This window comes from Lactuca saligna, chromosome 6 (assembly GCF_052625555.1).
Source record: "Lactuca saligna cultivar CGN05327 chromosome 6, ASM5262555v1, whole genome shotgun sequence".
NCBI classification, from domain to species: Eukaryota; Viridiplantae; Streptophyta; class Magnoliopsida; order Asterales; family Asteraceae; genus Lactuca; species Lactuca saligna.
Genome location: NC_136422.1, coordinates 56,849,256 through 56,875,098, shown reverse-complemented (window position 1 = coordinate 56,875,098; position 25,843 = coordinate 56,849,256). Strand labels below are relative to the sequence as shown.

Sequence of the window (25,843 nt, the reverse complement as noted above, 5' to 3'; positions counted from 1 at the left end):
ATATATTATTAGTATTTAGTCCTATTAATATTTTTTTGGTAGGAATGGTCCCTCAACTATATTTGGGTCATTATAAAGTTGCTTACTTTTTATCTTTTTTGGTCCCTTTATTTCCATTGGTTATTTGTAGCATTATAGGTTTCTATGTTTTCGTTTAACACTTTATTAGTTTTGCTTACAGATTCATTGATGTTTTTTATTTCTTATTTATTTATTTATTTATAGATCAGTTAAAGAGGGAATAAATGAACAACTTAAACTATAAACATTTTCAAAGAACAAACAACGGAAAAAATTGTTGCATCCGACCCCACCGCAACGCAGAGGTTCCCCATCTAGTTACTATTAATCATAGTTTGCAAAATCTATTTTTAAGGATAACTAGATATTTTTTTTCCATAAATATATCAATATTTCGCTCTTAGATTAAAAAAAAAAAAAAAAAAAAAAAAAACCTTACCTTTTATTTGTAAAACAAGGGAAAATGACTTAAAAGCCCAACGAAGTTTTCAAACTATTTAAAAAAACCCAATTATGTTTTGTTTGTTCAAAAAAACCCAATGAACTTAACATTTTGTCTAAAAAGTCCAACAAAGTTACAAACCGTTCAAAAAATCTTAATTTTGTTTTGTTTAAGTTCGTTAGGTTTTTTTTAACAATCAAAACATGATTGAAGTTTTTTAAACGTTTTGGAAACTTCGTTGGTCTAACAAGTCATTTTTCCGATACGGTAATAAGCCACGTCATTTATTTCTCTTATTTGACTTTCAGGAAAGTGTAACTTAGTTGGATTTTTTAGACAAAATGTTAAGTTTGTTGGGTTTTTTTGAACAGGCAAAACATGATTGAGGTTTTTTGAACGGTTTGAAAACTTCGTTGGGCTCGTAAATCATTTTCCCTGTAAAACAAAGCATCTTTTAATAAGATTTTACAATCCCAACAACTCATAGTGTTGGTAACACCTATTGCCATATCTTTTGATAGGGTTGAGACTCCAATTTTCCATTTAGACACTTTAAATGAACTCGAAGATGGCATTAAATAACTCGACCTCCTTCTAGGCTAGCTTCTCAAGGCTGACGATAACAAGTTCCACAACATGAATTTATTTGAAATCACAATAAAACGAAAAAAAAAAAATACGGATTATAACATTATTATCACAAACACCCATCGGACCATAGATCTCGAAAACATTTATTCCGGAAGACGACGTACAGAATTAGATGAACTTATTTGGAATGGAAATAAAACAAACACTATGGATCATAACCTTATTATCACACTTATTTGGAATGGAAATAAAACAAACACTATGGATCATAACCTTATTATCACAAAGACCTATCGGACCAATGATCTCGAAAGGCTTTATTCTGGAACACGACATACGGGACTAGATGGAGATGCTGTTCGGAACACCTCTTCCGGTCACCCCGGGACGGGAAAATGGCTTAAGAAGCTGGTACGGAACCAACCCAGCTCCACTTCGGTTGCGCAATTTGGGATCGACGTTCCTCGAGTCTATGATTTCTTCCAGCTTTTCCAAACTACCACGGAACTCCTCAAAAGCCGCCTTGATAGTTGGCTCTGCCGCCCATGCTGGCTCTATATATCCACCGATATACTCCTCGTCCGGTGAATGACTTGATAGAACATCAAGAAGAGACATGACTTTTATAGCTTGGATTTGGGAAGGGAAACATTTCAACAACGCGTCCTCAGGTCTGTTTATGAACGACTGCCACTCTTCTTCTGTTGGGTCTTCGTTTGGCATCTTGGTTCTTGCCATCGTTGGCCTGTTCGGGAAGTAACCCGCGAAATCATATTGTCCGAAGTTGACAGCTGAATGGTGGCCGGAGCCCACCCACATGATCGTTGAAACAATTCCGATCAAATCTTCTTGTGTTTTGAGTTGTGGCCACCATGGTTCGTCTTTCTTGTCTCCGTGTCCAACTGTTCGAATTTCATCCCACCATTGTGTAAGCTCCACATCAGATTCAACAAGATTTGCTTTTGGGTAGTAGTGGTTGACGTAAGAGGTAGCCCATTGTTTGATTGCATCCCAAAGGAGTAAACCGTCATTTGCATATGGGTAGTCCTCAATCGTTAGTTTTACACCATGTGGTGAATTTGGATCTTCAACAGCCATGCCCCTATAAGATACAACATGCCAGATTACCAGAGATATTATGTCATGCAAAACCGTTGATTATTTTATGTTAACAGAAAGAGATTGCATGCATGCATGCATAATTAAGGGTACCTGCTAATTAGGTCAGCTGGAAGCGACTCGTGATCAAAACGCCATTGTTGATCATATGCGTCAGAGCAAATTTGCATGGAATATTTCCCAGGAGAGAATGTCGACTCTATGATACCACCGGCGTTAATGAGAGCTAGACGCGCTAAAGAGTTGATCTGCATGGTGTATCGGAAATGAGGAAGGAGTAGTCGCCGGATTGGATGCATTTGGCTAAGATGACGGTTGGTAGCAATTATGTAAGGCTCCATCACACAGTGAGTTCTTAGCCTACAATAACAAAAAAAAAAAACATCCGAAATCAAATCATTCATTCCACTACTTCGACTAAAAACACATAAACATAAACATGTACATGTAGAATAATAACATTGGAAAAACGGGACCTACCAATGGCTAACAAATTGGTGATAAGCAGAATCATGAGAAAGGACATGAGCCTTGGCCATCTTCCATAGCCAAGATCCGGTGGCATCCCAGGCGGGAGTGTAGACATGCTTCCACTGTGGCTTGTCATCGGACGGTGGTCGGGTCAACTCAATAGCTAGTGGTCGCAAAGTTCCGGTGGGAGTAAGAAACATTAAAGTTCTTGAACCATAAAGAGTTGTCCCATTAAGCTCTCTTGTTTTGTTGACGTATGGAAGTAGTAGATCATTGTAATCCAACATGAACAGTTTCTTTTCAGCCAAAGCCTACAAAAAACATGATTATATTGAATTATTTCATTAAAAAGACATTAAATTTCCATTTTCTGTTTTGAATTACCTGCTCAAGAGTCATGAAACCTTTGATTTCTTGCTCGACGATCTCCTTGGTGATTGCCGATTCCGGTAGCCCATAAACTTGAGGGTCCAGTTTACTCATCAATGGCCACTCCGTCACCAACTGTATGCTATATGGATTCAGACCCGCAAGCATTTGTCGACAAAATTCCTCATCACGAAACCATGAGAACGTGTCATCTACAATTAGAACATCAATCAATATACAAAACCCAAAAGCTAAAATAAAAAACGACATAAAAAGATCAAAGCTTACGATCGATGGTTTCAGGGGTCTCGAATTGGATCACAGCGTCTGTAGCATCAACAGCACCTTTGACAAGTCTAGGCAAAATAGTTTTAAGTCCATTGTCAGGAGGAGGAACATTAACACCTTCATCGTAGAGCATATCTATGGTCCTGAATAAAGGAAACCCTTTGTCTTTGTCTGTAATAATGGCGTCTAAAGCGGGTAAAACTGCGTGGAGTACAGAGTACAATGCCCTCGCTCCAAAGTTCGCCTTCTTTATCTCTGAGAAATCTTCATCGCTAGGGACATAGAATGGGAGCAACGTTCTCGTCTCCGATAATGGATCTGTATATTGCTTTTGGTATTTAACTATTCATGTATGCAGAAATTCAATTAGTTCTGAAAGAAAATAATTAAGTTTGTACGTACCTTTTGTAGACATTGGCCGACCAGTACGACACCGCCTAGGGTAAGGATGATCGTTGCCGCCCAGCACCGGCCGCGCTAAACTTAAGCTCTGATCAGGATCTCCAAGATCGTCGTAAACATCATAATCGTAAATCCTATCAGAAGATTTACGCTCTCCTTGCCCATTCCCACGAAGAGATTCCATATCCTTCTCTCTCAACGACTTTAGGCCTTCTGGCGTTTCCGATGGAAGATAAGACTATAATTACAAACGGACTAATGATCAGAACTGAACATCAATGGCTATTAATTGAACAGTGACAGGAGGTAAATTGGTGTGAGATTAACCTTGTCAGTGAAGAAGATTCTCTTCTCGGGGTTATCATGCTTGGAAGCAACCCAAGATTCACAGGTGAAGGTGATATCGTTGTTAAGAACAATCTTCTTGAAGAACATCTTCTTGCTGTATTCATTTTCCACAAGAATAGCTCCGATCTCACCAAAATCCTCAGGGACGTCAAAATCACATTTGTATGTGTAGACGTTAATGTCAAAATCTAGTGCATCGTATCTTGCATACGCCTTCACTGTCTTCTGCTTGCCATTTGCTGTATCAAAATCAACTCCATTTTTTACACCTTATTCTAAATGAAAATGATCTTAAACTTTCATATTTTTTCGCGTTAAAATTATCGAAAATTGTAGATTAGAATATGTAAAAGCTGACAGATTTTTGACTTTGGTGATCGGTTTGAAATTGCGAAGCATAAATCCCTAATGTAACGAAAAGATAGGTAAAAGATTGGGTATATAAATTATCGGTATCACAATTTTCCATATAGGGCTGATTAAAAGAATGAAAATGATTTTAGGAAAATGTAAGCATCTTTCTAGGATAGTATAGATAAATAAATTTTGTAGAATTTTTATCCTTTTAAAATTTCTTTTAATTACCATTTGGTAAAAATATAACTATAAGAATACATGCAAATTTAAAAATAAAACTGAATATCGTGATATTAATTATTTTTTTTTTTTTCATGTATTTGATGTAAGTTATAATGTTTATTAATATAAAATGTAAAACGAATATACTATGTCATGAAAATATAGATTAATGCAAGTACTGTCAAATAAGAATTGTTAAGTATTGCACATCTATATGTTAAAGTTTCTCTCTATTTTAGTTTTTTTGGTAGAATTTTAAACTTTACATATCAGATCCGATGTCTCGTACTTCTTTATAAATTAATATGTAAGATATTAACTATTAAAAATAATTAATTATGAGGCAATGAGATAAAGATAGCCATTACGACAACGTTTAAGACGGATTTGTTAAGTGTTACGTGTAAATAAAATGTCAAGGCGTCTTATCGCGTTATAGTACAAGTTTTTTTCAAAGTATGAATTTTTTTATCGGTCCTAAAATAATTGAGTGTTTATTAATTTTTTGATACTAAATATTAATATAACACCTCTAAAAACTATATATATTTGATAAATTCAATAATTATGTAGTTTATCTTTTTTAATTTATATAAAACAGTAAACATCAAAGTTTATACTGGCTTAATTTTAACCTTTTCGTCAAACTCACACCTCACAGGTTGTTTAGAATTTGGTTAAAAATATGTCAGAAGAAGGAAAAATAAAAGCTTATGTGAAGCCGATATGAAAAAGACTCCATTATTTCTAAATGTTTTAATTTTATTATTTAGTCATTATAAAGAACCCAAAGATCAAGTAGATAAGGTTGTACTTACGATCAAGTACATGATTGTTTGAATAATAATTAATTTTGCAATTTTGGTAAATTCCATTTGATCAGTTTCTTTTCAAGTTGTTTGGAATATATATATATATATATATATATATATATATATATATATATATATATATATATATATATATATATATATATATATATATATATATATATATATATATATATATGAAGTAAAAAAGTTGGTATACATACGGTCAAGGTCATTGGAAACTAGCTCAAGCAAGAAGGACATCCCTAAAAGATCAGAGATACCATCAACAACGCCACCAATACCTACTCCGGCGATAGCAGAGCTCACGGTTGGTTGGATGGTGATAACACCTTTGACGTTGGTCTTGTTAAGAAACGGAATGTTTATGGCTTTTATTTTGCCAACTGAGGTGGATCGAGTGCAAGTGGCATTTGATTTCTTGGTGGTGGTTGGCTGGCGGAGAATGGCAGGGGAGTAGGCAGAGGAAGAGGAATGGGTGGTGTAATCACCGGTGACAAATGGCTTATGCAGTGGAATTAGTTTGCTAAGAGTGTAAGTCGGGTTGATCTGAGTATTCAACATGTTTTCTTTAGTTTCCTTCTCCACGTTAGTCACTCTTAGTTGTGTGATTTTGGGGTTTGAAGTGTACCTTCTATTTATAGTAAACAACTTGTGCTATTTTTCTGAGATAATCTAGTACAAGAAAAATAAGAGTTTTCTTTCTTTTTATTTTATTTTACTTTATTTAATTTTAAGAGAGGTTGGTACTATTTATAGAAAAAAACTCGTGCTATTTTCATTAGATGATCTGGTACGAAATGAAACACATGTAAATAAAATATTGAATTTAACATTTGTTTGTTAGTAATTATTGTCACCACCCATGTCAAGACCATATAAGTCATAAGAAAAGATGGGTGATTTTTTTTATTAAATATATAGGACAATTTGGAAAAAAGTCTTTCAAAAAATAGGTTTGTTTCAATGTGTGCCACCACACCCTAAATCCGGAGGGACATGAAAATCGCATTTGTATGTGTAGATGTCCACATGTCAAATCTATGCGTCATAACTTTCATGTAAAAATTACTATTAGATGTAAGTTACACCACGTGTATTTCATGTATTTTAGATAAAAACTAGATTTTTACCTGTGTTAATGATACAAATGCATATAGATATTGCAGAATAATTGTAGTGGTGTTGATTATGATGACATCTACAGAATTAGAAAAGATCTAATGAATCATAATGTTATGTAAACTCAAGAACACAATGAGTAAATAAATCGGTTTTAACTTATATTAGATATTGAAAGAGTATACAAATAAGTTTTGTACAAATTCTCTCTCTAGTCTAACACTTCAAATGATCATTACATAAATGATTGTCACTTACTTTCTATTTATAGGAAAAACAACTCATCAAACAATATAAGTGGGTAAAGCATAAATACATTCAAGTGTGACTTTACACCCTAACATTCTTCCCCCTCAAAGTTAGGATTGGATGTCCGGCTTCAATATCCAACGAGCTCGCGCAATCAAGACTAAACTCCCACTCGAATTAACACCGGTCCCAAATCCGCAAATGAATACCCAAAAAACCCGCTTCGAATACCCATCATTGTTCCCCTTTTAATAATAAAAAATGATTATAAAACCCATTAAGGGTGAGGAGCGCCCGATGAATGAACTTCACAATACACCCCCTTGATGTGTACCAAAAATGAAACCTTGAAAATCTTGCACGAAAAAACAATCACGAAAAAGTCTCGAAAAAATTTCCAATTTGTGAAAATTTTCGACTTTTTGATGAGAGTTGCAAGATTTTCAAAAATCCGGGTAAAAACTGTCAATAACAGAATTCTTCAGGGACCCATTGCGCCAAAACAACATAATATGCAAAACATTACCCCATTGTGAAACATAGCATAAACTGTAAATTCGCACAAACTGTAGGGACCAAAAATGAAAATTTTTCAATTCTCTAACTCCATTTTCAAAATTTGGTAATTTCTGCTAAACTTTCGAAACTTCAGGTACTACTTTCGAAAGTTCTTCACAATGCTTCAAAATGTCGAAAATTAGGTCCTAATGTCGAACATGTTTACAAACTGTCAAACCATCGAAAGTTAAAATTCTGCCTATTTTCTTCCAAACTGTCGAAATTAGATCTTTCTTTCGAATACATGTATAAACTATAAAATCTTCGAAAGTTTAAGGACCAACTTCGAAACTTGTTTGGTTTCTTCCCTAATTCTCTTGTTACAGTCAACTCCAATGCCTTTCGCGATCAAAAATTTCCGCTATAAACGATCAAAAATCTTCGCTATTCCACAAAAAAAAAAAAAAAAAAAAAAAAAAAAAAAATCGACTATCGACTTCACATATCACTTGCAAAAGCAATGCATATCGAATCGTTGACTGACTTTTGGTCCATTCAATCGCTTAATCAATACTTTGCTATTACAGCTCTTCCAAAATCATCGACATTAATGACAAATACTTCACATATTGACTAAAAAAAAAACCTTCGCTTTCTCAATTGATACAAACCAACATCGACATCAAAGCAATCCGGACTTATCATCATATCAACACCTTCCCTTCCTGTTCATCATCAATAGTCGACATTAACCAAATCCTTCGCTTTAATTCATTCGCTTTCAAAATCAAATTTGCTTCCCAGTCGATACCAAGCAACCAACAAACAATGACTGCTACAGATTTCGACCAAAGAACCATCGAAATCTATATCGACTCAAAATCATCAATTTTCCAGACTTCGTTTCATCGTCCCCATTTTGAAATCGAAATCAAAACACAACATCAACCCCATCACTTTGAAATCGATCGACCATGACTTCGCTTTTAATCAACAAGGACGTTGATTATCCCATCTTGTTTCCAATGTCGACTCCACATAGTTTTCGATTCAACCAAAGCGGATTTCAATCAAAATCAACCCTTAACCCATTAGTCGCCATACGATTCCAGTTAAATTCAAGCTTTCCTTTTCATTCACCAACATCGACATTCATCTGTGCAACCAATCGATTTCAACATATCCTTTATCAATCCAACAAACGAACATCTCTAAATTCGTGATTAGGGATGGAAAAAAAACCCGAACCCGACGGGGAAACCCGAAACCCGATCATTTCGGGTCGGGTAACGGGTCGTTATCGAGTTTTTTATCGGGTTCGGGGCAGGGAGTGGGTTATCCTCGCCCCGCCCCGCCCCGCCCCGATTATATATATATATATATATATATATATATATATATATATATATATATATATATATATATATACATAATATGTTCAAAAAAATTTGCTGTTAATTGTACACGTTCAAATATAAAATACTTATCGTGAACAATTTTTTTAGTTATTAACAATCTGGTGTTAATGATCATTTTTATGTGTTTTGACGTATTAAACAAAACTTAAATCAAATAATTTTTTATATAACGTCCAGTTTATTTTATTAAAGTGATGCATCATGTTTTTAATTTAAAAGAGTTGCTAGAACACGTATATTTTATAAGACATTAGGATACCCTAAAAGAGAATAAAGATTTCGTTATCAGTTGTTGTAAACCCGATAAGATACCTGAAACCCGACGGGGAAACCCGAAACCCAATGGGGCGCCCCGATAAGATACCCGAAAGTTATCGGGGCGGGTTTGGGAATCCATGCCCCGCCCCGAACCCGCCCCATTGCCATTCCTATTCGTGATCCGTAGCTCGTTCCCAAATTATCGATTCCAAATACAATCGACATACAAACCAAACTCAACAATCCAAATACTTCAAAATCAAAATCAATGAACCTTCAATTCCCAATCGAATTTCATTAACTGTCGATTTCCAGGAGTTAACCCAAAACAGATTCTAGGTCAATAAAAATCAGTTTAATATTCATATCTATCAATCCAAAACAGAACTTCAATTCACTACCCATCAACATTTGCAAATAAGAACAACGATCAAAACTTGATTTTGACTTTCAATTAGACTTAATTTTCAAACGATTTCAAAGTAAAACCAGCCAAAATCGAATTCAACTTCAATTAACCACAAGTTCCAGTCAAAATCGATTTTAAACAACAAACATTAAGATTCGAAAGTGATGTTCGATTCATAACGAGAGTAAATGAGACACAGGAACTCTAATCTTAAAGAAAATCAAGAATGTTCAATACGTTTATGCGTATTGTGCATAACAAAGAACTATGAGTGGGTTCAATGATTTATGGACTCAATTAATAACGAACTATCAAAAGAATTTAGGACTCAATTGTTTTGGACTTACTATCGAACATTGATTGGGCTCAAATGTGGTCATGAACAGTAATGAACAGTGATATTTCACTTGAATTTGGAGTCACAAATTGGATTACAAAGAAATTTAGAATATGATTTTGATTTTGTGATTTGATCTAAAAAAATTTAATTGGACCTTCAAAGGAGTTTGAAACGGATTTGATCCAATTAAGTCAAAACGATCAAAAATTAAAAACGATACGCATGAATCCAAATCATGGACGTTTTGGAATCCATTTGAAAATTTGAGATACTTTTTTGACGAATCGAGTTCCGTTTTAAACGAACGAATCAAATTTAGAAGATCTTGGTTCTTTTGTTGGAACGAGAAAATCTACAATTTGAATATTGTACCACCCATTATGTGTGATGTTTAACTCGTTCTTCGTGTTCTTCGTGTTCTTCAATGATCCAAGAACATCTTCAAAAGAAACACCAACACTTTTGGGTTTTGACTTCAAATTCAATGCAACCTTTGGAGATTGTTGTTTTGGAACCCAGATTTGTTTCAAGGATTTCGGCTTCACAACATTTGATGATTTTTGTGAGTAACCCGCTTGTTTTTGTGTTTAATCTTCTTCTTCTTTTTCTTTCTTCTCTTTTTGCATCTTGAAGACTTGATTTTATGAACAAACCGACTTCCCACAACATCAACTTTATGAGTTTAAATCAAATCTTTTGGAGTTTGATACTTGTGATTTTCTTGGATCACCGACTTCCGATATGGAATCATTCATTCAAACGAATCACAAGAACACAAAATATAATCGGTTTGAACTCCAATCGAGCAAAAAGCTTTTTCATCATAAGAATTAACTTGAACTCCTTTTTCTTGAACCAAGAACACGATGATTATCATCAAGAACATGTTCTTGCGCTTCACGACAATTTGCATAATATTCAAGTATATTGCTTCTAGGTTTACATTCAGTAAGAAAAAATCCTTTTATGACTTCACCTTCTCTCTTATTTCTTCGTCTTTCTTGATACGTTGTAATCAATCGATCCAACAAATATTTGGTTTGATAAATTGGATGACCAATTAATTCTCCATTCTCATTCTTTTCTCCATTTGAAATGAGTGCATCTTCACTTTTCAATCCAACAGTCAAGCGATAAAGAATGGGTTCAAAAGAACTGTATTCGTATAGAAAATTTTCATTCCAAATCAACCATTTCTCCATAATTGCTTATTTTCTTTTGAATCAAATGATATGAACTTGGGTTTTCTAGAAAGGGAAAGTCAAAATCAAGGAGATCTTTAAAGAGTGAAAGTGAATATGAACCAAATTATAGTGAGAGAAAGTGGTACAAACAAGTATTCTAGAAAGAGAAAATCGAATTATGGATCAAATCAAGGAAAATTTTGATTTCTAGAACACAAAACACTCTCTAAACACGAAGGTCAATAAGAATATGAAGAATCACCAAATCTAGATTGCCATCATGGATCAATTCTTGATTGAATCAAGAACACTCACTCTAATACCAGTTGTAGTGATGTTGATTTTGATGGCATGTGCGGAATTAGAAAAGATCTGGTAAAAAATCATGTAAACTCAAGAAGACAATGAGTAAATAAATCTATTTTAGCTCATATTAGATCTTGAAAGAGTATACAAATGGGTCTTGTACAAATTGTCTCTCTAGTCTAACACTCGAAATGATCATTACATAAATGAGTGTCACTAACTTCCTATTTATAGGAAAGACAACTCATCACACAATACAAGTGGGTAAAGCACAAATACATCTAAGCATGACTTTGCACCCTATATATATATATATATATATATATATATATATATATATATATATATATATATATATATAATTAGGGTTATTGGTCTTATTGAAATGTGTAGAAAATACACTGAAATCGGTAAATATATATAGTCTTTGAAATACCTTTTTGTATACACCATTTTTTGTTTTATTAGTTGAACGCCCTTACTCGTCACATATGAGTACCTTCAAACATTTTTTACTTGTGAAATGGTAAACAACTACATATAGTTGACTATACGTGAAAACGGGTCTACGCAAGTATAATCCAAAATTTGACAATGTACTTTCAAACTACATTGTTATTTTATGGTTATATTCCGAAATAGAACTGTTTATTTCAAAAAAAAAAAAGAGCAACTTGTTTATGTTCCTTTAAAACGAACCACGTAAAAACCCTAAAATATTAAATTTAAAGAAACATCTAATCAATAAATATAAAAACAGTTATGTTTGCTCGATTTATATATTGTCTGTAACTCATTGAATATGTCACAAGACAAAATTGACACACAACTTACTTGTTATTATGAGACAGACTAAACAATTTAAACATATGAGGATGTCTTCTTTTATTTTATGATAATGATAAAATAATGAAAAATGAATGCTTACTTCAAGACATTTTGGGACATTTGAGTAAGGTCTGTGGTCTTAACTACTAAGTATATGTATCTTTTACATGTAGCTATTAAATGGTTATTCAAGATGAATTAAAAAAACAATATTTTCTTGTCACAGAAAGGAATCTTTTAAAGGTTATGTTTACTGTACAGAAACCTATACAAATTAGAATAATTATAGTTTAATCATTTCTAGATTAAATTGTTTATAAAATTCATCCCTTTAATAGTGAATAAAAGAAAATTAAAAGAGACATTAAAAATCCGAAAAAGTCACAATAGGTTATTGTTAAAAATGGTATAACAATGTACTTTAAAAGTACATTCCTAAAAATGGTATAATATAAAGTAATTATATTCGACAATAAGGTTAGAAACAGTAACCAAGTTGAGATAATCAAATAAATAGAAATAATAACAACTGATTTGATCCATTTTTAAATTAGATTACCGATTTACCCTTTGGATGAACATTGTGATGAGTTTTGAGCATTCTAACACTCCTATGGTGTACATGAAACCCTAGAAACCTCGGATCTATGTTTTCTCTAATATACATGCAAATATGATTTTTCCAAGGTTCTCATCTTATCAAGCATGTTATGGGGAACTTGCAATATAAAAACTAGTGGAATACATAAATTTGTGTGTTGCTTGGATTCCTCAAGACTTTGTGAGCCTAGCACCCCAAATGTGATGCCTTAAATGTTTCACACAACACCACAACACTTGGAATAACTTGAGAGAAGAACACTTTGATCACAAAATCGGCTAGCCCTCTTTCTTATAGTCTTCGTGCCGATTTTGATCCATATGAGGTTCATTATATAGTGTGTCACATATAGGGTAAACCCTAATGTGCATGACTTTTCATTATCCCCATTATCCATGGGGTTGTAACCTCCATGGAGCATCCATGGAGCACCCAATAGGTCCTTGCCCAATCTAGTGAATCATGGACCTTAAGCCCACTATATAAGAATGAAAATTTTATATAATCAATCCTCATATATTTAATTAGTATCTTTTGATCACAAAATTAATTCCAAATTAATTCTTGATCAATACTAATTAAAAAATATGATTTCATATTAATATATTAGAATATATTAACAAATCATAAGTGTGCTTATTCTCATTTTTGTCTATCTAAATGTTGAGATGCCATGCAACCAAAATGGACCATGCCAAGCCGGGTCAAGTACATACCAAATATAGTTATGGACTTAGACACCTTATCCAACAATCTCCCACTTGGATAAGTCTGATAACTATAGTTACAGGCATGACTTCAGGAACCAACCAGCAATCGTAAAAAATAATCTTCGTCTTCAAAATATCACAAATCCAAACTCGTGAAACCATAAAATCTGAACTAGACTTGTGGTAGAGTCCGAATAATAAATAATCTGAATCGGAAAACATCGAGTAATGCCAAAAATTTGATCCGTAATGACCAAAAATAAGTGTCACATCGCATCACTAAATAAATAATCGTCTTCATAAGTCTTCAAAATCCAAACTCAAACAACCATAATAACCAAATCCGGATGATATTCTCTTCCTATTTTGGATAACCAATGACTGAATATCAAAAATCAACATATCATCGGATGGAGAGTGTTGGATACCAAGAGCTAAGATAAGCTCTCCCTAGATGTATGAAGGGTCTCGATAAAAAACGAGAAAGAGTAAAATAAATACTCTTGCGGTCATGAGAAGGCGGGTGACATAGTTGTTGAAGTTGTGCTGAGAAAATCTGTTGTGCCAAAAATAATATCCAAATATCCGAACTGTGGTGTCGGAACACTTGAAGTGGTCTTCAATAGAGAATAAAGTCTACATGCTCAAGATACATGATTCGTCAACCAAAAATCAAGAGCACCAAGTCACAATATCCCATAAAATGAAGAATGTGAAACAACTTTGTTGATCAATCGCCGTTGCGGTGCAAGCATCACAAAAAGATGATATGAAATCCAACTACGGTAATATTCTTCCAATAATAATAATCGGCATGAAATGAATAACTAATGTGACAATCCATGGGTAGGTGGTGGCAAAAATTGGTGTTAAATAATAAAAAAAAATGGTTATAATAAAAAAAAATGGCTAAATAAAAAAATGGTGTTAAAAAAATTATTGGCTAAATAAAAAAATTGGCTGAAAAAAACATAAATTAATTAAAAAAAATGTAGAAAAAAAATCTGAATTAAAAAAAAATAAAGTCTAGAAAAAAAAGGTTTAAAATAAAGAGGGGAGGGGAGGAAAAAGGTAGGGGAGGAGGAAGAAGGAAGGAGAAGGAAGAAGGAGGGGGGAGGAGGAGGAAAAGAAAGGGGAGGAAGGGGGAAGGGCTGAAGGAGAAGGAGGAGGAAGATGCGAAGTCGGAAGGGTTGCAGTTAGGAGGTGATTGCGGGTGGAGTGGTTGCGGATCAGAGGGGAAGGTGGAGGAGTGGGTTCAGATGAGAGGGGGTGAGGCGGAGTGATAAGGTTGGTTGCGGGTCTAAGGTGGGTGCAGTGGGGGTCTTGGGTGCGGACGAGGGAGCTGGGCTGATCTAGAGTTGGCTTTGGATGGAGAAGATAGGTTGCGGATGGTGGAACTGCGGTGCGAGGTAAGCAGGCTGCGCATGCTAGATGCGGTAGGGCGAGGAGGCTATTCGAAGTGGAGCGTGCGAGTGCCTGCGGACCAAGGCTTCAGTCCGAGCAAGAAGGAGATCGCGACTTCGGTCAGCAGGGAAGGATCTTTGGCTACGGTTCTATGGCTGCTGACCAAGGGGTTGCGGATGGGACATTATGACCTCGGATCAAAGGCTAAGAAGGGCTGCTGAGAGGCTTCTCAGGGACTCCGGTAGGCAATTTTTGGCTGCGGTTCGGGGGTCCAGAAAGGGCTGAACAAGTGACGAAAAATGCTATTTTTTCATGAAAAATGGTACCGCAAAGGCCACTTATTCAAATTTTAATAAGAGAATCTTTTTATAAGGCATTCAAGTCAACAAGTGGGTCTTGGGAAGGCAAAAGGAAGAGTATACATGGGGTTTTTAGGGGACAAAAAGTGATGGGATTGGACTATGTCACATGGTTTTTGCTCTGGAAGGCAAATATGAGTGAATTACTCTTTACCCAAAAGAGCAAAAAGGACAAAGTGCTTTTCACAAACACAATTTACGTCCAAATGGTCTTCAACATTAGATTCACAATATGAAAAGTTTGAAGAATAGAAACTTGATACCTCTTGTGAAGAAAAAGTTGCTGAGAAAGAAAATAAAATCCACTTCTCCTGAAAATAATCCCATTAAATTTGTGTCTTCTCATCCAAGAAAAAAGAAGTTCCTGGAGAATATCTTCAACACTTTGGAGACCACAAAAATAATTTCTTCACCAAATTTCTTCATTTCTTTAACAGTAAAAATTGTAAGAACTTTAAGAACATCTTCTTCCAGCAATAAATAGAACAAGCAGCAGCAACAACAATTTATTTTATTGAGATAGAATCACCCATAAGATAGAACTAAGAGAGAACTTCATAAAAAAAATTCCGGTTTGTAACCCGAATTTTTTTTTCTTGCAGAAACACGGAAAAATCACAAGATAATCACCGCACGGGAGTCGTTCCCTTGAACTAATCGTGAGATCTTCAAGGTACGGCTCTGATACCAATTGTAGAGACCCATTTTTATAATGAATGGTGAATGTGGAAGAAAGATATCTCGAGATTAATCGTGTTTTTGGAAGTATGAACATGAAGAACATAATATGAGTTCATAAGAAAAAACTAAGAACAAAAGAGAATAATAATATATTTCATGAAGAACATGGTGGGAGAGAAACTCTCTCTAGGTGGGGAGAACCCACCACTTTCTCTCTCAAGAGTTACATTGTGAGAAGTGTAACTCTAACTTAGAAAAAGAAATGAGCTAGCTAACTTTTTTGAAATAAATGACCAACTCTCTCTTTATATAGGGGGAGAGTATTTACACCATAAATACAATAAAGGGAAAATATAACCTAACTATCACTCATTATTTGTGGAGCATTTACATGCCCCAACAGGGGATACCCAACTGGCAACTTCTTTTCATAGGATTTATGCTCTAGATCTTCATAAATCTATGTTGGTTCGTGATAGAGTGCTTCTAGGTTGGAATTTTGATTGTCTCAGGCATACACCTACAAGGAGTATTGAAGAGACTCAATGGAATGCTTTCATTTCCTTAATGCAAGGAGTTCTTCTTCATTCCATACCGGATCGTTTGGGGTGGACTATCGATGTCTTGGATTCCTTTATAGTTTCTTCTCTCCAAGTTTTTTGGATAGTCATATGTTACATTGAAGGGATCCTAAAACTCGTTGGAATAATTGGGTGCCTATCAAGGTGAATATCTTTATTTGGAGATTGCAGTTAAAAAGTATTCTGACTAGAGAGAATCTTTATCTTCGTGGGATTATTATGGACTCAATTCTTTATCGCGTTTGCTCCAATACCGTTGAATATATTGACCACCTTTTTCTCTAGTGCAATCAGTTGATCGAGATATGGACTCGGATAGCTGTTTGGTGGCGTGTCCAGCTTCATCAGTTATTCTCTTTTGATCATCTCCTCTCGTGGTCTGATTCTCTTTCCGTAAAAAGAGGGCAACGAGAAGCCTTTGACACTGTCATCTCGACTACCTTATGGTGTTTATGGAATTTTCGTAATTCCACTATTTTTGGAACGGCTCAACCTAAGAAATCTTTCATTTTAGATGAAGTGATTGATAGATCTTTTTTTTTTTTTGGATTTCCAATAAGTGTAGAAAAGCTAAAATTAGTTGGATCTCTTAGCTTCATAATCATCTTTTAGCTTGTAATTTGTTGTGAAGATTTTATTTTTCTAGATTCTTGCTAGTTATTTATTTATTTTATAAAATATCTACCGTTCTAAAAAAATTGATATTTGTAAAGGGGAAACCACATGTGATGAAGGATATTAGTGAATTTTTTTTAAACCGTTTAGTGATTAGAAATTAGTATTACGAAATTGCATTTATCAACGTTTAGATTAGAACTAGAGACCTCCAAAACAATATATATATATATATATATATATATATATATATATATATATATATATATATATATATATATATATATATATAAAATGGGATAGGCCTACATTTTTTTTTATATATAAGTGTGTTGAAAACAAACATGCTATTAAATTAAAAACCAAATTAGGTTTTCCATAGAACTGAAAAAGATTATTTTATAAATTTAAAAATAACCAGTCAGTATATTAATAAAAATATCAATACCGAAGATTTTATTCAAATAAACATAAACGTAAATCGATTAACATAACTATAGTATTTTTTATAATAAAATATTTTAAAACAAAAACATACAATAGAAATAATCTTTATAAAACCCTTCACTAATCTCCTTATAATATTAAGTTTTATTCATATAAACAAAATATATTTATCTTTTTTAGATTGCAACCCATAAAACATAAAATAATTAATATTGTATTATTTTAAAAAATACGTTAATACTATATAATAATCATGAAATTATAAGATTTTATTTTAACATGACTGTTACTTTAATATTTAGTTTATACAATTGTATTGTAGTGTTAAATAAATTTCTGTTAATATATTTAAATACAATGAATTAGTTAGTATTTCATAAACATCGCTATTTTCGTGTTAAAAATGTTTTCTATTTTTAAATATGAAATAATGAAGTTATAATAATACAAAATAGTGTTAAAAGTCCAAAAAAATAATAATGGAGTTAAATATGATATATTTTTTTTTTTCTTTCTATACTTTGGTTTATACCCTTTTTTAAAGCTTTTTACAAACATATGAAAAATATGGTTGAACTTAAAAGACGATACGATAATGAACTCTTTTTCGAGAACTTTCAATTAACATTTCTTGAGAGACATCAATTAATAGGTGCAGCCATCATTATCTAACAATTAATTTATTTAGATATAATCACCTTTTCGTTTTTCAAATGTGAACATGACTTTGAAAAAAGTTTCGAACATATTTTTACATAACTTTGAAAAATGTTCCTAACATATTTTTAGAATAAATGTTTCTATTTAAAATTTTCTCTCTTGTCAAATTGTTTATAATGTTTACAATTTTTATTTTAATATCTCTGTCACAAAACTCTATTTTTTGAATATAATTCTTATCCAATATTAAGTAATTTAGAGATATAACCAATTTAATAAATAAAACATATATCGATTATTTATTTGTAAGATATTTTATATCTCAACTAAAAACTACAAAATATCTTCCACAAACAATTTTTCTTTGATTTTCTCCTGGAATTTAACTATTCGGATTTCAGATTTCACCAAGAAAATATTATAACATAAACTAATATTGATACTTTCAAAATATACACAAACATCTTCAACATTTTATTATCTTGACTTTACTATCACGGAGTCAAAACATGGAAAACAATAACCTTTCAATTTTCATAACTAATAATAGGGTGACAGGTAGGCAGGTGAACTTTTTATTTGATAGATTTCTTCATCAATAAATGTTGCTACAATTAAACAAAAATAAATAATTTTGCTAAAACATAATACATAGGAAGTTTGTTCACATTTAGTCATTAAACTTTTTAGAGGGAAATGAATTTTCGATTTTGTTCACATTTAGTCACTAAACTTTTTTTCATTATCTATTTGTCACTAAACTATTGAAACTGTTCACATTTTACCCTTATGACCGGTAACAGCCGATCGTAAGGGTAAAATGTGAATGGTTTCAATAGTTCAATGACAAATAGATAATGAAAAAAATTTAGTGATTAAATGTGACAAAAATCAAAAATTCGTTACCCTTTCAAATCATTATCCCCTTTTTTAATTGCCAAAAGGCTGGTATCCTTTTTATTTAATTAAACGACGTGATTTTAAATTACATAGCTTAGTTTTGGCTACATTTGCTAACACTTACAAATATAAAATATATTTGACTATCTTGTAAGCCCCCTTAGTCTAAATTCTTGGCTTTGCCCCTACGTATAATATGATTTTTTTTTTCTTTTTCAATTTAATATAAAATTTTATATAGAAATTGACATTTTAATTTTTTTTCATAAACAACAATATACTATTATTTTTTATTTATAATTTAGTTTATTTTATATTTAAAATTTTACTTTTTATCTAATGTACTATTCATAAATTTTAATTCAAAACTGTAATCTTTAATTAATATTTTGTAACTAATTTTTAATTTTTAATTAATATAATATTTTATTTGTTCATATCGGCAATCCATAAGAGTTTAATCAAAAGTTAGAGAGTAAATTACACGAATTGTGTCTATGGTTTGGGATAATTTGCATGTTTAGCTCTTAATTACACGAATTGTATCTATTGCGGTTCTGATCCCTGTCTTACCTAAATTGACTATTTTACCATTGATTCTTCAATTTATATAAAAATAAACACACCCAACCCTACTTCCACCTCACTTTACCTTACCTTACCTACACACCTTAGTTAAATAAATTAAAAAAATCAATGGCAAAATAAACTTTTTAGGTAAGACGGAGACCAAAAATGCAACAAAAACGAATTGTGTGGACCTTCCGAGTTAAAAAAAAAAAAAAAAAAAGTTAAGGACCAAACAAGCAAATTACCCCAAACTATAGGAACCATTCATGTAATTTACTGAAAGTCCTGAAATTTAGAGTTTAATAAATAGAGTTTAAGTCATTTTTGGTCACTTAACTTTTGGTTTTGTGTTTATTTGGTCACTTAATTATTTTTAAGTTTTAAAAAGTTATCAAACCTTTGACTTTGTGTTTATTTAGTCACTTCACTTTTGTTTTGGTAACTTAACATTTAGATTTGTGCTCATTTAATCATCTAACTTTTATAATTGTGTTCATTTATTCACTAAACTTTTGAAAAAATTTAAAATTTTAGTGACTAAATAAACATAATTTTAAAAGTTAGGTGATTAAATATGACTAAACCAAAAATTAAGTGAGTAATAAGCATAAAACCAAAAGTTTGAATACTTTTTTAAAATTAAAAAAAATAAATAAGTGACCAGATAAGAAAAAATCAAAATTTAAGTTACCAAAAAGACCTAAACCTAATAAATAAAACGGTATAGTTATTGGTATAGATAGTGGAACCATGGATATTAGAAGATGGCATTAAATAACTTAGCCTACTTAGATCTGTTCTAGGTTCGCTCCTTTAGGCTGGCGATAACAAGTTTTACCACAACATGAATTTATTTGAAATCACAATAAAACAAACAAAAACTATAGATTATAACCTTATTATCACAAAGACCCATCAGACCATAGATCTCGAAAACCTTTATTCTAGAAGACAACGTACGAAACTAGATGGAAATGCTGTTCGGAACACCTCTTCCGGTCACCCCGGGACCAGAAAATGGCTTGAGAAGCTGGTACGGAACTAATCCTGCACCACTTCGGTTGTGCAATTTGGGATCGACGTTCCTCGAGTCTATGATTCCCTCCAGCTTTTCCAAACTTCCCCGGAACTCTTCAAACGCCGCCTTGATAGCCGGCTCCGCTGCCCATGCCGGCTCTATATATCCACCGATATACTCCTCGTCTGGTGAATGACTTGATAGAACATCAAGAACAGACATGACTTGTGTAGCTTGGATTTGCGAAGGGAAACATTTCAACAAAGCATCTTCAGGCCTTTTAATGAACGATTGCCACTCTTCTTCTGTTGGGTCTTCGTTAGGCATCTTGGTTCTAGCCATCGTTGGCCTGTTCGGGAAGTAACCCGCGAAATCATATTGTCCGAAGTTGACAGCTGAATGGTGGCCGGAGCCCACCCACATGATCGTTGAAACGATTCCGATCAAATCTTCTTGGGTTTTGAGTTGTGGCCACCATGGTTCGTCTTTCTTGTCTCCGTGTCCAACTGTTCGAATTTCATCCCACCATTGTGTAAGCTCTACATCAGATTCTACTAGACTCGCTTTTGGGTAATAATGGTTGACGTAAGACGTAGCCCATTGTTTGATCGCATCCCAAAGGAGTAAACCGTCATTTGCATATGGGTAGTCCTCGATCGTTAGTTTCAGACCATGTGGTGAATTTGGATCTTCAACGGCCAAGCCCCTAAAAGATACAATATAATCAGAGATACTATGTGCAAAACCTTTGATTATATATTTTACGTTAACAGAAAAAGATTGCATGCATAAAGATTACCTGCTAATTAGGTCAGCTGGAAGCGACTCGTGATCAAAACGCCATAGTTGATCATATGCGTCGGAGCAAATTTGCATGGAATATTTCCCGGGAGAGAATGTCGACTCTATGATACCACCGGCGTTAATGAGAGCAAGACGAGCTAAAGCATTGATCTGCATGGTGTATCGGAAATGAGGAAGGAGTAGTCGTCGGATTGGATGCATTTGGCTAAGATGGCGGTTGGTAGCAATTATGTAAGGCTCCATCACACAATGAGTTCTTAGCCTACAATAACAAAAAACCATCCCAAATCAAATCATTCATTCTACTACTTTGATTGAAAACACATAACGATGTACATGTAAAGAAATAACATTGGAAAAAGGTTACCCACCAATGGCTGACAAGTTGGTGATAAGCAGAATCATGAGAGAGGACTTGAGCCTTAGCCATCTTCCATAGCCAAGCTCCGGTGGCATCCCAGGCGGGAGTGTACACATGCTTCCACTGTGGCTTGTCGTCGGATGGTGGTCGGGTCAACTCAATAGCTAATGGTCGCAAAGTTCCGGTGGGAGTAAGAAACATTAAAGTTCTTGAACCATAAAGAGTTGTCCCATTAAGCTCTCTTGTTTTGTTGACGTATGGAAGTAGTAGATCATTGTAATCCAACATGAACAGTTTCTTTTCAGCCAAAGCCTACAAAAAACACGATTGTAATGAATTATTTTCACTAAAAAGCCATTAAGTTTCCATCTTCTGTTTTGAATTAATTACCTGCTCAAGAGTCATGAAACCTTTTATTTCTTGCTCCACGATCTCCTTGGTGATTCCTGATTCCTGTGGCCCATAAACTTGAGGGTCCAGTTTACTCCTCAATGGCCACTCCGTCACCAACTGTATGCTATATGGATTCAGACCCGCAAGCATTTGTCGACAAAATTCCTCATCACGAAACCACGAAAATGTGTCACCTACGATTAGAACATCAATCAATATACAAAACCCAAAAACTAAAATAACAAACGAGTTAGAAAGATCAAAGCTTACGATCGATGGTTGCAGGGGTCTCGAATTGGATCACGGCGTCTACGGTATCAACAGCGCCTTTGACGAGTCGAGGCAAAACTGTTTTAAGTCCATTGTCAGGAGGAGGAACATTAACACCTTGATCGTAGAGCATATCTATGGTCCTGAATAAAGGAAAGCCTTTGTCTTTGTCTGTAATAATGGCGTCTAGAGTAGGTACCACCGCATGGAGTACAGAATACAATGCCCTCGCTCCAAAATTCACCTCCTTTATCTCTGAGAAATCTTCATCGCTAGGCACATAAAAGGGGAGCAAGGTTCTCGTCTCCGATAATGGATCTGTAGTTATATATTGCTTTTGGTATTTAGTTAATTATTCATGTTTACAGGAATTCAGTAAGTTCTGAAGGATAATAATAAAGTTTGTACCCTTTGTAGACATTGGCCGACCAGTACGACACCGCCTAGGGTAAGGATGATCGTTGCCGCCGAGCACCGGCCGAGCTAAACTTAAGCTCAGATCCGGTGCTCCAAGGTCATCGTAAACATCATAATCGTAAATCCTATCAGAAGATTTTCGCTCTCCTTGCCCATTTCCTCGAAGCGATTCCATATCTTTCTCTCTCAACGACTTTAAGCCTTCCGGGGTTTCCGATGGAAGATAAGACTGTAATTACAAACAAAGAGATTAGTCAGAACTTAACGTCGATGGCTATTAAACAGTGAAAGGAAGCAAATTAGTGTTAGATTAACCTTGTCGCTGAAGAAGATTCTCTTGTCGGGGTTATCATACTTGGAAGCAACCCAAGATTCACAGGTGAAGGTGATATTGTTGTTAAGAACAATCTTCTTGAAGAACATCTTCTTGCTGTATTCATTTTCCACAAGAATAGCTCCGATTTCACCAAAATCCTCAGGGACATCAAAATCGCATTTGTATGTGTAGACGTTAATGTCGAAATCTAATGCCTCGTATCTTGCATACGCCTTCACTGTCTTCTGCTTGCCTTTTGCTGTATCAAAATCAATTCCAGTATTGACACCTTATTCTAAATAAATATTATTTAAAAAAAATATCAATCTTTCATATTTTTCGCATTAAAATTATCGAAACTTATCACAGATTAGAATATCTAAAAGTTGACAGGTTTTTGACAGGGTCATCTGTTATCTCAAATGTAGCGAAAAGAAGGGTAAGAAGATTGGGTGTATAAATTATTCCAATCACAATTTTCAATGCATGAAAAACTGACATTTTTAGTTAATTTACTTTGTTCATTAAAAGACTGAAAAAGATGTCGCAAATGTTTACCTTATCGTCAAGTATCTTTCTAGGATAAGACTTATAAATAAATTTTGTACTCTTTCAAAAAAAAAAATGTAGAATTTTTATCCTTTTAAAATTTGTTTTAATTGTCATTTGGTAAAAAGATAACTATAAGAACATATACGAATTTAAAAATATAACAGAATATATCGGGCTAAAATTATGTTTTTCAAGTATTTGACTACTACATATTAGTATTTGGTGTAAGTTACTATCTTTATTTCTATAAAATGTTAAATGAAAAATACTATGTCTTGAAATATTATGGAACAATTATTGTTAAGTATCCCATATCCTTGCAAAATTAAAGGACCAATAAATGTTTTTATAAGTTCGAATTCTCTTTTATCTTCGCAAGGAATTCTTTTTAGAGAAAATCCTTTTTTAACACAACTTTTAGAGAAAATCTTTGAATCTACATCTTGCTTATATGGTAGTGGAGTCGGTATTTTGTACTTGGTGGCTCCACACAATCATGTCTATTATCATCGAGTCTCGTATTCTCGTATTCTCAAGGGAGTGTTAGTACTGTATAACATATCCGTGCTGCACATCTAAGTGTTTGTATATGTTCACTCTCTCATCTTTCTCCATAAAAAGCTATTTTGGAAAAACAATTTTAATATATATATATATATATATATATATATATATATATATACCTCCTCTATGGAAAAAACTTTATGAATCCAGCCACTAGCTACTATACTCACGAGTTTGACTTCTTCGATGTATATGTTAGGAGAGATTTTTAGATTGACTAATTTATATAAAACTATTATTGACCACATTAACATTAACTGGTACCTTAAATGAAAACAAAAGTACAAAGGTTTTAAATTTGTCTTTAACGCGCGATCCGAAATAGAGATCATGTAGATGAGTGGTACTTAAAAAAACAGATAATATAATGTTTAATTAGTTTAGTCATTAATTAAATTTCTTAGATTCAGATCAACTACATAAGTGTTTAAATATTCCTCAATAATTAATTTATCAATTTTGGTAAATTCCATTTTAGTTTCTTTTCAAGTTTTTAAAATAACTATATTATTGGAAATTTTGTAATAATAAAAGCTAGGTCGTAAATATATACAATTACCAAATTATATGTATCTTATTTTGATTTTTAATTCACACAACATCACTAAAACGTAAAAAAGTTGATTAGTATACTTACAGTCAAGGTCATTGGAAACTAGCTCGAGTAAGAAGGATCGCCCTAGAAGATCAGAGACACCATCAGCAACACCGCCAATACCTACTCCGGCGATGGCAGAGCTGATGGCTGGTTGGATGGTGATGACACCCTTCACGGTGGTCTTGGTAAGAAACGGAATTGTTATGGCTTTTATTTTGCCGGCTGAGGTGGATCGAGTACGAGTGGCGTTGGATTTCTTGGTGGTGGTTGGCTGGCGGAGAATGGCGGGTGAGTAGGCTGAGGAGGAGGAATGTGTGGTGGCATCACCGACGACGAAGGGGTTTTGCAGTGGGACTAGGTTGCTGAGAGAGTGAGTTTGGTTGATCTGAGAATTCAACATGTTTTCTTATGTTTCCTTCTCCAAGTTACTTACTCTTGGTTGTGTGATTTTGGAGTTGGAAGGGTACCCTCTATTTATAGTAAAAACCGTGTGCTGCTTTCATGAGATAATTTAGTATAATGAAAAAATGTTGATAAAATATTGAATTTAATTTTTGTTTGGTAGTGATTATTATGACCAGTCATGTCCATACTATATATAAAAAACTCGTGCTACTTTCATTCGATCGATGATCTCGTAATGAAAAACATGTTGATAAAATATTGCATTTATTGTGACCAGCCATGCCCATACCATATATGAAAAAGATGGGTTTAATTTTGTTTTTCATAAATAGGACAGTTTGGGAAATCTCTTTCGAAAATAGGTTTGTTTCGATTTTAATTACAAAAAATATTTATGATGGTTTTATACTTTAAATATGTGTCACACCACAAACGCATCAGTTTTATTAGAAAATTAAATCAGTTCCGATCTCCCCTTAACTAATCATCAGCGACGTCAAATTCCCATTTGTAATTGTATGTGTAGCCGCGTTAATGCCAAAATC

The 25,843-nt window shown here is 33.6% G+C and overlaps 2 protein-coding genes across 2 annotated transcripts; both read right to left on the bottom strand.

Annotated features, from left to right (window-relative positions):
* Positions 1-1,173: 1,173 nt before the first annotated feature.
* Positions 1,174-6,051, bottom strand: LOC145000393 (lipoxygenase 2, chloroplastic-like). The gene is made up of 8 exons (XM_078959614.1): positions 5,664-6,051; positions 4,031-4,290; positions 3,704-3,941; positions 3,302-3,619; positions 3,029-3,225; positions 2,654-2,955; positions 2,267-2,533; positions 1,174-2,156 (listed from the first exon to the last, which is right to left on the bottom strand). Exons 1-8 carry the CDS (start codon positions 6,022-6,024, stop codon positions 1,397-1,399), a joined length of 2,703 nt encoding a protein of 900 aa, XP_078815740.1. The 5' UTR covers positions 6,025-6,051; the 3' UTR covers positions 1,174-1,396.
* A 14,259-nt stretch (positions 6,052-20,310) lies between these two features.
* LOC145000147 (lipoxygenase 2, chloroplastic-like) lies at positions 20,311-25,329 on the bottom strand. Its single transcript, XM_078959316.1, has 8 exons — positions 24,933-25,329; positions 23,179-23,438; positions 22,855-23,092; positions 22,447-22,764; positions 22,174-22,370; positions 21,794-22,095; positions 21,418-21,684; positions 20,311-21,324 (listed from the first exon to the last, which is right to left on the bottom strand). Exons 1-8 carry the CDS (start codon positions 25,291-25,293, stop codon positions 20,565-20,567), a joined length of 2,703 nt encoding a protein of 900 aa, XP_078815442.1. The 5' UTR covers positions 25,294-25,329; the 3' UTR covers positions 20,311-20,564.
* Between the last annotated feature and the right edge of the window lie 514 nt (positions 25,330-25,843).

Coding starts and splice junctions, on each gene's coding strand:
- LOC145000147 (XM_078959316.1), bottom strand. CDS start 25,293: ATGTTGAATTCTCAGATCAACCAAACTCACTCTCTCAGCAACCTAGTC. Junction 22,371..22,446: donor GACCCCTGCAACCATCGATC/GTAAGCTTTGAT, acceptor TTCTAATCGTAG/GTGACACATTTTCGTGGTTT. Junction 21,685..21,793: donor CACCAACTTGTCAGCCATTG/GTGGGTAACCTT, acceptor TTGTTATTGTAG/GCTAAGAACTCATTGTGTGA.
- LOC145000393 (XM_078959614.1), bottom strand. CDS start 6,024: ATGTTGAATACTCAGATCAACCCGACTTACACTCTTAGCAAACTAATT. Junction 3,942..4,030: donor GAATCTTCTTCACTGACAAG/GTTAATCTCACA, acceptor TTGTAATTATAG/TCTTATCTTCCATCGGAAAC. Junction 2,956..3,028: donor GTTTCATGACTCTTGAGCAG/GTAATTCAAAAC, acceptor TGTTTTTTGTAG/GCTTTGGCTGAAAAGAAACT.